Raw genomic sequence first — 13039 nt, forward strand, 5'->3', positions numbered from 1 at the left:
TAAAAATCGAGTTTCTGAGACTCGGTTTCGCTTTTAGCAAACCAAGTCTCTAAGGCTCGAGATTCAAGTGGCGTCTACATGGCATCTCAGCGCACACAAATTGAGGCTCTAATGCTTGGTATATAACTCAAGTCTCTAAGACTCGAGTTCCAGGTGTACTCCATGTGGAACGTGGCCACGTCAAACTGGAAAAACCAAGCCTCAAAGACTCGATTTATAAGGCCAAAATCGAGTCTTTGAGACTCAATATGTTAGTAAATTATATAGTTTCTGAATTGGGCCTACTAACTATATAGTTGGAAAGTTATGCTTAGTTACCCATTTTCGCCTATCATCTGCAAATGTCTGTTGAACCAAAGAACTAAAAGAATAGGTATCTTTGCTTATCAATAGGAAGCTCAACCCCATCAAATTTCATTTGACACCAAATCATCTATGAGAGACAACACTACATTCCAAACCCTTTTGCTATTCGATCGCCCAAAAACCCATTTTAAACAAAGAAGCAACTCAAACTTAAGCTGCCATGCCGCCTCCATCTCAAAGTCCAACCTTCAATAGATCTCAACCAAGCCCCAAAACACTACTTGAAATGAACAAATCCAATGACCCATTTCAACCGAGAGAGACACAGAGCAAATGTGAGAGAGAGAGAGAGAGAGAGAGAGAGAGAGAGAGAGAGAGAGTATACCATCAGGCCAGTAGAGGAACCGAAACAACCTCAACATCAGTCCTCATTGCCATTCCTCATCGTCAAGCACTACAGTCAATGATCTTTAGGCCTCACCCTTTCTCTCTCGACCAAAACATGAAGCTCTAGATTGTGGGTCGTAACTTGTAACAGAGATGGGTTTTCTATATAAGACTTAGGGATTTTGATCATGTTGAGTAATATTTTTTTTAATTTTTTTTAATTAAATATGACGTGGCAGTAAGTTGACATGGCAAAAAAATAATATTTTATTTGGACCATTAGTCACATCAACATTTATCATCCAACACTTAACCGCAAGGATCAAATTGATACGACATTGAAAATGTTAGGAACCAAATTGATACAATTTAAAGATTAGAGACTAAATTGAAATATAGTATAAAAAATAAAGACCAACTTTGTAATTTACTAAAAAAAAAAAAAACTCATATGAGACTTCAATTGTAACATTATGATTTTGATTTGTCAAACATAGATGAAGTTTTGCAAACAATTTATATATTAAAAATGAAATTGTGAATAATTTTGCTATAAAAATAATAATTGATAAAGTTTATTATGTGAAGTATTATTGTTGAACATGACTTTGATGGAATATATTATATTCAATAGAATATACTATATTCGGTTTTTTTTTTTTTTTGGTTCTATATATTTGTATATTGTTAGCCAATTATACAACTCTTGTAAACTCATTAGAGTGTAAGAAGATTATAAGTTTCTCTTTAAAAAAGATCTTGTATCAGGGTATATATATACATATTAAAGTCGATAATATTATATATATATATATATATATTTTTTTTTTTTTTTTGAAGTAGCGTTATATATGATTTGAGTTTAACTCGACACAATCATTCAGTCTTTCCAACTCAAAATTCATGACTCTGTCACTGCCTAATTCCTCCCTCCCCTCCATAGAAAAGCTTAAAAAAGCGTATAGGGTACCATTATTTAGGCTCAAGAATTCAACATAAGGGAGTTAAATACCTGGCTTTCTATTTAATAATTTTAAAAAATAAATAAATAAATAACCATGCCTTTTTTGCCCCCTTTTCCTTTTTGTTCTATGGTAAAAAATAAATTAAATAAATAAATAAATTAAATAAAATAAAAAAAACCTTGATCCCTTCCCGTCAAATGACATTATAGTACAACCAAGATACAATGGCATTTTGCATTTGTAATTTTGTTCTCAGACTTTTCACAAGCAGGCAAACAGCTCTAGATTTGCTCATATTCTAACAAATAATAATGAAAAGAGAGTCAGTGGCTTCATTATTTTCTATGCTCAATATTATCCAACAATGCTCCATCAAAATCTTAAAATTAAATTATTACACCAACAACAACAAATACACAGTTATAACATGGACCATGGAAACAACTCACCTCAAACTAATATTGAGAATGATATTCAATGCTTTTTTCCAGCTGGTTAGTAACATCAAGTAACTACTACTGCATCTATTGTTAAAAACTGTAGGAAGCAAGAAGGACCTCCATTTGATAAACTGCTGACCTATCTTTGCTTTCCTCAATATTTCACACTGCTGGTTGCTAAAAAGAGAGCAATAATAATCAGAATATTGTCAGTTTGGGAGCATAGTAGGAAATGGAAAGTACCTATTGTTTCTAAAAGAGATATGAGGTAGTTCTAGATAATATTGATGAAGTAGGTTCCACTGTAAGCAAAGGTTAAGCTTCTGTTAAAATCATACAAGCAACAAGAGGAATGCGTATGTTATGGAATGCAGCACCCAAAAATGTAGAAATTAATTCCAGTTTGCTTTATTTGCAAAGAATGTTAGCAAGATGAAGTAGGTTCCTGGTCTCATTTGGAATCTCCAAATACCAGACTGAAAATAAATGTTTCAATTAGAGGCTAAAACAACAGAAAAGCACACATCAGGGGAAAGTATTACTGCAAACATTATTCATTTGTAGACAACTGAAGTTACTAAATATATCCAGGGATACATAAATTGCTTAAAAAACATAAAATAATTGAAGGTCAATAACTGATCTCAACATGGTGAATCCTATCTCGATAGATTAACAACTAATCTTAATGGGTAGAGAAAAGTCATATATGTGCCACCTCAACAATTTTGACTTGCTTTCCTCAAATTGTCAGAAACTCCACTTAGTAACAATTGCAATCAATTGCAGTGATGACTACAGACTAGAGTTTGGATCTTTTCCTTGAACAGCCACATAATTTATTCGATTTCCACATAACATTCTCTCCTTAGCATTCCTAGCAATTATCAACAATAATCAACAGGCAAAGGATGGAGAATTAAATTTCTGTCATGAAATTGAAGGTTTTCTACTCTGAAATTGATGCATAAAGATAAAACAAACTGAAAAACATGACTCTCTCTAACAGAAATTTTTTAAAAAAAAAAATGCAAAATTTTTTAGGGGGAAAAGAACTCTGAGATTAAGAGTTAATTTCCCCTTCCCCTCCATAAAAATTAAAAATAAAAATAATAAAAGAAAGTGAAAGCACATGAAAATGCACTTAAAGAATACAAAAGCATACCAAAACAACATAACAGGATTTCAATGTATAAAAGATAAATATCTCACCTTGTACTCAAACCCAAAAAGATCAAAATCATCTTCTTTTTTGCCACAAGACACCACAATCCTTGAATGGAAAATGACAACACCTCCTATAGTCACAAACAGCTTACTCACTTTTGACTACAAACCAAAAGGGTTATCTGGGAAGGACAATGGAGAGTGTAAGTTTATTTGGTCGATAGGAGAGTCAAGGAAAATGTATTGTTTTCCCCTAAACTATTGAATATCGATTCTATATTATTACTAAATTTCCAAAGGTATGCTAATGAAGCACTTAAGACACCTGCTTCCTGGACCAGGCCACATTTATCGTAGAAAATTCAGCATATGTTGAACGCACCATCCTCTCATAGTCTCTATTCAAATTGCTTGCTTGACTGATTAAGGTCGCTTTCCTGTTGTAAAGGCACAAGTGAGAAGTTTTTACATTATAGATATGAAGGTATGAAAAATAGACAGGTTTCATGCATAGATAAGGAAAGAACTCACAAGTCACAACCCATATACCCATACAAAAAGGTTCAAAGAAGTTAAAAGCCAATTAAGTAAAACAAAAGAGTGCAGTGCTACATGGTCCATGATCTCCCAGAAACACAGCATATCAACTCTACTTAGGGTCCATTTGGTTAGGCGTTTTGAGAGTTTAAAATACCATTTTTAAAACTCAAAACTGTGTTTTGCAATCACAACTCCTCATAGCTTTTTTACAAAGGCTCATTTTAAACTCAAAACACCATTTTCAAACAGCTTATACAAATGTACCCTTAATGTTACTTCAGGTCACTGAAATGATCTGTACTGATGCAGTGACTGGATGGGACCCAGCCAAAATAAGTGATCCATCCTAAGTCACTACTTTACTTAAATTTTCTCTTCTTCTTCTTCTCTCTCTCTCTCTCTCTCTCTCTCTCTTTTAATGTTTTGCCTATGATAGGGGTTCCATGTATGACTTCTGTGTTGCCCCTTCCCCCCCCCCCCCCCCCAAAAAAAAAAAAAAAAAAACCAAGGGGGAGGGGGGTTTGGAACACAGTGAACAGGAAGATTGCCAGTGAGCCACAGTAGTGCAACAGCAATGTTAGCCACCTTCTGAGAAGGTTAAGACTATAAGGCACCGCCAACAAACTTGTAGTCCAATTGGAACCTACCCTAGTTTCCATGTCACAGGTTCAATTTTGTCCCTGCCTCCTCCCTCCCCTCCAAAGAAAAGCTTAAAAACAGTATAGGGCACCATCATTTAGGTTCAAGAGTTCGGCATAGGGGAGTTAAACACCTGGCTTTGTATTTAATAATTTTAAAAAGACTCTGCCTATTTTGCCCCTTTTCCTTTTTGTTTTATGGTTAAAAATAGACCTTTGATCCCTTCCCTTCAAATGAAATTCTAGCACAACCAAGATACAATGGCATTTTGCATTTTGTACTGTGACTTTTCACAAGCAGGCAAACAACTCTAGATTTGCTCATATTCTAACAAATAATGATGAAAAGGGAGTCGAGTGACTTCATTATTTTCTATGCTCAATATTATCCAACAATGCTCCTCCAAAATCTTAAAATTAAATTATTACACCAACAACAACAAATATACAGTTAAAACATGGACCATGGAAACAACTCACCTCAAGCTAATATTGAGAATGATATTCAATGTTTTTCTCCTGCTGGTTAGTAACATCAAGTAACCACTGCATCTATTGGTAAAAACTGTAGGAAGCAAGAAGGAACTCAATTTGATAAACTTCTGACTTATCTTTGGTCTCCTCGATAATTTACACTGCTGGTTGCAAAAAGAGAGCAACAATAATCAGAATATTGTCAGGCTTTGGAGCACAGTAGGAAATGAAGTATCTAATGTTTCTGAAAGAGCTACGAGGTAGTTCTAGATATCATTGATGGAGTAGGTTCCACTGTAAGCAAAGGTTAAGCTTCTTTAAAATCATATAAGCAACAAGAGGAATGCATATGTTATGAAATACAACACCCAAAAATTTAGAAATTAATTCCAGTTTGCCTTTTTTGACAAGAATGTTAGTAGCATGAAGTAGAGTGGTTTTCTGGTCTCATTTGTAATCTCCAAATACCAGACTGAAAATTAATGCGTCAATTAGAGGCCAAGACAACAGAAAAGCATACATCAGGGGAAAATATTTATTCCATTGCTTTGATGACTACAGACTAGAGTTTGGATCTTTGCCCTGAACCGCCACATAATTTATTCGATTTCCACATAACATTCTCTCCTTAGCATTCATAACATATATGAAAAAAAAAAAATTAAAAGGCAAAATATGGAGAAAAGCATAAATTTAAAAAAAAAATAAAATAAAGCCAAACAAAACAAACAAACCATGGCTGCAGAACTTAAATTTCTGTCATGAATATGAAGATTTTCTACTCTCAAATTGATTTATAAGGATAAAACAAACTGAAAAAATGAGGCTCTCTCTAACAGAAATAAAACTCAAACTGCAAAATTGTTTAGGGGGAAAAGAACTCTGAGCTTAAGAGTTAATGCCCCTTCCAATCCAAAAGAAAAGAAAGACAAAAGTGAAAGCACACGAAAATGCCCTTAAAGTATACAGAAGCATATTAAAACAATAAAACAGGATTTCAACATATAAAAGATAAAAATACCTCACCTTGTACGCAAACCCAAAAAGATCAAATTCATCTTCTTTTTTGCCACAAGACACCACAATCCTTCAATGGAAAATGACCACACCTACTATAGTCGCAAACAGCTTACTCACTTTTTTTTTTTGGATAGGTCAGCTTACTCACTTTTGAATACAATTCTACAAGCCAAATTGATAATTTGGGAAAGACAATGGATGGTGTAAGTTTTTTTGGTCGATTTGGAGAAAATAAGTCAAGGAAAATCTATAGTTTTCCCCCTAAACTATTGAATATAGATTCTATATTATTACAAAATTTTCAAGGGTGTGCTAATGAAGAACTTAAGGCACCTGCTTCCTGGACCAGGCCACATTTAATGCAGAAGACTTGGCATGTGTTGAACCCATCATCCCTCTCATGGTCTTTATTCAAATTGCTTGCTTGACCGACAAAATTGGCTTTCCTGTTGTAAAGGCACAAGTGAGAAGTTTTACATTATAGATATGGAGGTACAAAAAATGGACAGGTTTCATGCATAGATAAGGAAAAGAACTCACAACCCATATACCCATACAAAAGGTTCAAAGAAGTTAAAACTCAATTAAGTAAAGCAAAAGGGTGCAGTGCTACATGTCCATGATGCAGTGATTGGATGGGACCCAGCCAAAATAACTGATCCAGCCTGAGTCACTACTTTACTTGTATGTTCTCTAATTTTTTTATGTTCCATGTAGTTTATGACTGCTGTGTACCACACCCCCCCCCCCCAAAAAAAAAAAAAAAAAAAAGAGAAACCAAGGGGGGTTTGGACCACAGTGAATGGGAAGATTACCAGTGAGCCACAGTAGTGCAACAGCAATGCTAGCCACATTCTGAATTGAAGCAAAATTCAGGCTCCTTGTACATTGACCTATTTCATTTCTGTTGTTGGCTTTCAGAATTGAGGTGGATCCTAAAGTTCCTTATATAATTATATAACTATCAAGTCCAAGGGTAAGAGAGATACCCCAACAGGAATCTAAGGAAATTCATATAACCTAGAGTGTGCTCCAACCAGCTCTCTTTGCCACATTCCTTTCATTCATCATTTCTCTTACCCTTTCAGCCTCCTCCCACCTCCCAACAGAATTAAACATGTTGCACATCATTATATAGTACCCGTCATTTTCTGGGTCAGTCTCAATAGCATACTTTGCAATCCTTACACCAGTCTCAATTTCATTGTGAATTTTACAAGCACTTAACAAAGCACCCCACACCCCACCATCAGGAGCAAATGGCATTGAAAGGACCAATGCTTCAGCTTCTTGTAGATTACCTGACCTTGCTAGAAGATCTATCATACAGGAATAATGCTTCAAGTTAGGTTTTATGGAATAGTCTTGCATTCTATTAAATAGACACTTCCCTTCTTTGACGAGCCCAGCATGAGTACAGGCTGAAAGAAGAGCAAGGAAAGTGAGTCCATTTGGTTTAACATTTGATTTCTCCATCTGCTGAAATATCTCTATAGCAGATTTTGCATGACCATGCATTCCATAACCTGAGATTATCACATTCCAAGATATAACATCCCTCTCTTTCATTGTGTTGAACAATTTTCTTGCTTTTTCAAGTTGCCCACATTTTGCGTACATATCAACCAATGCAGTGGCCAGAGAAATATTAGACTCAATCCCTCTTTCCTTAATGTAACGGTGAACCCTTTCTCCCTTCTCAAGAGATGCAAGATGAGAACAAGCCGAAAGCACTATTACCAATGTTGCTGAGTTGGGTTGCAAGTTTTCTGAAATCATTTCTTCAAATAGGGCTACAGCCTCTGCATAGTGCCCACAGTAAGCATAAGATGAGATCAATGTGTTCCATGTGATGATATCCCTCTGTGTCCCACAAAATATTTTCCATGCAATATTCAAATTGCCAGCTATCGCATACATGTCCATGAGTGAACTAACTACCATGACATTTTCATCCATTGAATGTTTAATTATGTAGCAGTGAATTGAACGGCCAAGATAGGTTGCTCCCAGTTGGGAACATGAAGAAACCATAGAGACCAAGCTATTTGAATCTGGTTCAATGCCAATCCATTGCATCTCTCTAAACAATTCTATGCACTTAGCTTCCAGCCCAGCCTTACCATAGCCAAAAATCATATTGTTCCAAGAATCTTTGTTTGCTTCAGCTACTCTACGAAAGAGCTTCTCTGCAAGAGATAATAATCCAAACTTGCAATACATGGACAATAATGCATTATGAACCATCATATCCAATACATAATGCTGTCTTATGATTAATCCATGAAAGGCTTTTCCTTCAGAGACAATCATGGAATTACCAAATCCCAAAAGTATGGAACTGATAACTATTCCATCTGGGTATATTTCATTCTCCTGCATTTCCAAAAACAAACTCAAGCCCTCAGCCATAAGCCCAAATCTTGAATAAATACCAATGAGTGATGTCCATGAGAGAAGATCTTTATTAGTTACTTCACAAAAAGAACGGTAAGCTTCTCCAGGGATCCCACACTTGGAATACATGGACAAAAGCGAAGATTGAACAACTTGTGAACACCCAATTCCGGTTTTTACTATTAAACCATGTAAGCATCTACCTTCAACTAAAGCACCCAGGTTCCCACAAGCTTGAAACCCACCTTCTAATGTTCTAAAAGTTGGTCTCTCACCATCCCCACCCACCCTGTGCATCTCACAAAGACACTCCAAACCCTTCTCACTCTCATTATTCTGCACATAACCAATCACAAGTACGGTCCAAGCAACCATGTCTCTAACACACATTTCATCAAACATAAGATATGCATCATCTATTTGAGCACACTTAACATACATATACACAAATGAAGACCCAACCGCGGAATTCCCCGCGAAGAGCCCGAGTTTCAAAACCAACCCATGAATGTTCTTGCCATGGTCTAGCAACATCAACTCAGCGCAAGTAGAAACAACCATTGGAATGGTAAATTGGTCAATTGGGGTATCAAATGCTCGCATTTGGAGATGAAATTCAAGGGCTTGAGAGTAATTGCCATTAGAGAAGTGGGATTTGATCACAGAGTTCCAAAGAAATGTATCTTTGGGGGACACTGAGTCAAACACTTTGGTGGAAGAAGTGGGTTTGTTGAGAGAGGAATAGAGAGAGATAAGCTTTGAGGCTATGAACAGGTTGTTTGAGTTGCCACTGGCGATGATGAGAGCATGAGATTGGAGGAGAGATTGGAGCGTTGAGGTTTGGTTAGAGAGGAAGTAGTTGAGGTGACAGTTAAGGTAGTTGGAAGTTGAATATGTAGAGAATCGAAGAGAGGAGGGAAAGCGTTTGAAAAGGTGGGTGGGTTTTAGACACAGCATGGGAGCTCTCTTAACGACTATTCTGCCAGAGCTGGGCTTTTATGTTTGTAAATGGGATTAGCCAGCTTTATACAATTAAAAAAAAATTTAATAAATTTCAACTTAATGCGTAGGCTTTTAATATAGCATCAGATCCTTATGATAGTAAGACATCAATTAATTTTTGATATAGATAAAAACTGAACTTCAAATTTCTTTCAACTGATTTTAACAGTTGAGTTAACTAACTTAATTAAAAGTTAATAAAAGATAATAAAAGATAATAGGATTATTTAAGGACATTGAGAAAGAAAAATGAATATATTAGACATTGGACTATGACTGAAGTGATGTGAATAATGATATCCAATATGAGGACGACATGATTACATATTTCAAGTGAACTATTTTATATTAGATTTTTATATCGTTCTTCTTCTTATTACTCTCTTGAACAGAATAGAAAAACATGTAAGAATACCAATACTAAAAAAATATTGACCAAAACTTGTAACTAAAACGAATTCACCTGCCTAAAACTAACCAAAATAAAATTCAAATAACACACTAGAAGGCACCAAAAGACGTATGTAAGAAAATTATGTTAAATGAACATTTTTGTCCCTTACAGAAGTATAAAAAAAACTATAGAACTCCACCAAGGAAACAATAACAAAAATAATAAAAAAAACATAATGGGCCTCATTTTGCTAGAATTCAAGTAAATGCCTACAGAAACAACTTTCAGATGCCAAATATGAATTAACATTAGTTTTATCTCATTATTTCTAGCAATGATCTAATTCGAGTATATTAGTTCTAAATTCAAGCAATAGATACTAACCCTCCAGGTATGACACTTGGATAGTTGGATTCATTAGTTTAATTATTGAAACAGTATTACAAAAGTAATTCACGCAGCACAAGAAATTAGAAGTATACTTTAATTATTGAATCAACCAAACATCATACAGACAATCCAGAACATAGGAAAGTTTAACGGTTATGTTGAGTAGACAACCAAAGAAACAAAATTGGTCATATGGTGCCCTTTGTTCAGTAGAGTTAATTATATTACATTAGCAACAACAAAACCATTGTATTGAAAAAAAAAATTGGTTTAAAAAAAAAAAAACCATTGTATTGAAATACAAAGCGATAGCCATTTTTCCACAAGTCTATGCTGCCATTTACAAGGGCAAAAGACCCAACTTCTAGTAGTAAGCGTTCAAAATTGGGCCGATTTCTCACCCCTTTCTTTTTTGTACTCAGCTATGGATCAACCTTATGGGCCTGACAATAAATCTAATATGAGTTGGACCAACCCCATTACAAACAAATGAAAACAAGCTAATTTAGGCATTCAGCATATAGATTCATAATTCATAAATTTAACTTGAACCTTAATCGTATGTTCATTGTTTATTAATTTATGTTTCAATACTTTTAATTATCTAATTTTTAATCTCCCTAAGAAAACTAATTTTGTATTTTAATTTTTTAATTAGATCTTACTCTAAGGAGATTTTTTTTTTCATTAAAATCAACATTTACTTTTCCTTTTAAAAAAACATTTATTCCTCACTTTCAAATTGGTTGATTTGTTATAAAATAGTAATTGGCAAATTTTGTTATAAGGAGTAACTAATCTGTTCCTATGTATAATAGAGAAGTGAGATTTGATTACGGAGTTCCAAAGAAATGTGTCTTTGGGAAACACTGAAGCAAACCCTTTGGTGGAAGAAGTGGTTTTGTTGAGAGAGGCATAGAGAGAGATAAGCTTTGAGGCTATGAACAGGTTGTTTGAGTTGCCACTGGTGATGATTAGAGCATGAGATTGGAGTGATGAGGTTTGGTTAGAGAGGAGGAATTTGAGGTGACAGTAAAGTTTGGGGTGTTCGCGGTGCGGTTTTGGGCAATTTTTAGCACCACGCTTTATTTTTGCAGTTACAAACTTACATGTGATGTACGGTGCGGTGTTATACAATTTAAAGTTTAGCCAAAACGATAACCGCACAGCACCTCACCTCATTTTTTCAGTTACATGTGCTGTGCGGTATATAAGATGCAGTTTGAACAGCTTGAAGTCTGTATAATTTTCAAATTTTGGGCTTTTCCTACCCAACCCAAAACTAATTTTTCCTTTTGTTTTGGGCCAAGTTTTAAACTATTTATTGAGCTAGTTTTTCTTTATTTTGGACTAGCTTTCCTAGTTAACACTTGCTAGGGTTATTAAACTTTTTTTTTTATTTTTTTTTTACTAGGGTTATTAAACTATTAATAATAAAAAATTTTATATATATATATATTAATATAGAGAGAGAGTGCGGTGCGGTTTGTGCAGTTTTCTTATTATAAAACTACAAACCGCATTGTAACATGGGAGGCGGTGTACTATTACTTGCAATGTGATGTGGTTATGCCATTTTGCGGGTGGTATTTATAGTTTTTGTAGTTTGTGCGGTTTGGTAAACACCCATAGTTAAGGTAGTTGGAAGTTGAATATGTATATATAAGTATTGATTTTAGCAATTTTGGTTTAATAAAATTACACTTATCCCCTCCTTAACAATATCATCGTTCCTCTTAAAGGTGATAAACAAATTATGAATCTAAAATCCAAAAATAATTGAAACTAGCAAACAAATTTAGCCCAATCAACCAATTTACCCCCCCCCCAAAAAAAAGGTTTGGCCCTTAAAAAAAAAAATCAAAACTAATCTACAAATTAAACTATTTAGTTATTCCATCAAATTCCAGCTATGAATGTCATTAAAATTAGCTTTCGCAACAAATGGAAGATGAGTTTTTAATTGACGATTTGATAATATTCATTGATGGAAAGTAACATAACTACAATTTTTGGTACATATTCAATCATAAATGATTTACAAGATTTTAAAATAAAAATGTTGAATTCATTTTTTATAAATAATTACATTGTAATGTATTAAAGAAAAGAATAATTTTGTGCTTTTGCTTTTGGGAGGGTAGGCAAACCAAGCACGTTTATTTGATTATGGGCCATGCTCGAGGATGAGCAAATACCTGAGGACGATTAAAGGGTTTGTATAAACCTAAGTCAACAGGCCGAGGAGAAAAGAGGAGAGTGACGAAGCAACTAAGGTTCCCAAGGAGCTAAGCCACCTCGGGAGAGCTTTAGGAAGTTAACCATTTTGGAAAGATAAGTTTCAGGGAAAATAGCAGAACTAGGCCAACAACAAAAGAAGAAATATCTAGGAAGGAGATTGTCACCACCATATTAAATGCACTGCTCCAAATGAACTTGCCACATTTATGGAGAAATTACACATGAACAGTGTCATCCCAGCTCACAGCTCCTCACAAAGCTTTCAGGAGGTCTTGATGGGACAAGCATCCAAGGGATTTCCTAAGAAATCAACAGGTGGAAGGCTGAGACATAGAGGTGAGGAACTATATAAGGAAATGACCACCATAAAAATAGGGCATGTAAGATGAGAAGAAGAAAAAAGACTTGTATTCCAGAAAAAGCTTGATTAATATAAGAACACTCCATCCTTGGACTTGACCGAGGAGTGATATTTTTACCAATTTGCACGTTTGATCATGTTGATTTGGATCCTATTCATTGAGGCTTGCATTTAATTTGCTAGGTAGTTTCCTAGTGAGACTCATTCTCTAACAAATTCATTGTTTTGAGGTTATTGGGTTGGCATCCACTGTTCTTGTGGGCTGAGGTTCTAATTCTAGTCCTTAATTAATACTAAATAAATACTCATTTGAAATA

At 34.8% G+C, this 13039-nt stretch overlaps 1 protein-coding gene and 1 long non-coding RNA gene across 3 annotated transcripts; both read right to left on the reverse strand.

Annotated features, from left to right (window-relative positions):
* Positions 1–1858: 1858 nt before the first annotated feature.
* Positions 1859–5632, reverse strand: LOC112024239 (uncharacterized). The gene is made up of 5 exons (XR_010630282.1): positions 5438–5632; positions 4924–5078; positions 3591–3702; positions 3311–3447; positions 1859–2275 (listed from the first exon to the last, which is right to left on the reverse strand). It is a non-coding gene; the product is annotated as an uncharacterized LOC112024239 (long non-coding RNA).
* Positions 5633–6037: 405 nt separating this feature from the next.
* Positions 6038–9338, reverse strand: LOC112024238 (pentatricopeptide repeat-containing protein At4g39952, mitochondrial). Of its 2 annotated transcripts, XR_002884109.2 has the most exons (3): positions 6753–9337; positions 6271–6383; positions 6038–6099 (listed from the first exon to the last, which is right to left on the reverse strand). XR_002884109.2 is itself a non-coding variant. In XM_024056881.2 (2 exons), the coding sequence occupies exon 1, from the start codon at positions 9289–9291 to the stop codon at positions 6958–6960; it is 2334 nt and encodes a 777-aa protein (XP_023912649.1). In that variant the 5' UTR covers positions 9292–9338; the 3' UTR covers positions 6038–6383; positions 6927–6957. The 2 variants fall into 2 exon arrangements, 1 of the variants encoding a protein (XP_023912649.1); XM_024056881.2 differs by having other exon boundaries at positions 6038–6383; positions 6927–9338.
* Positions 9339–13039: the final 3701 nt, after the last annotated feature.

The sequence above is a fragment of the Quercus suber genome, unplaced genomic scaffold (genome assembly GCF_002906115.3).
Source record: "Quercus suber isolate HL8 unplaced genomic scaffold, Cork oak 2.0 scaffold_9, whole genome shotgun sequence".
Lineage (NCBI taxonomy): Eukaryota > Viridiplantae > Streptophyta > Magnoliopsida > Fagales > Fagaceae > Quercus > Quercus suber.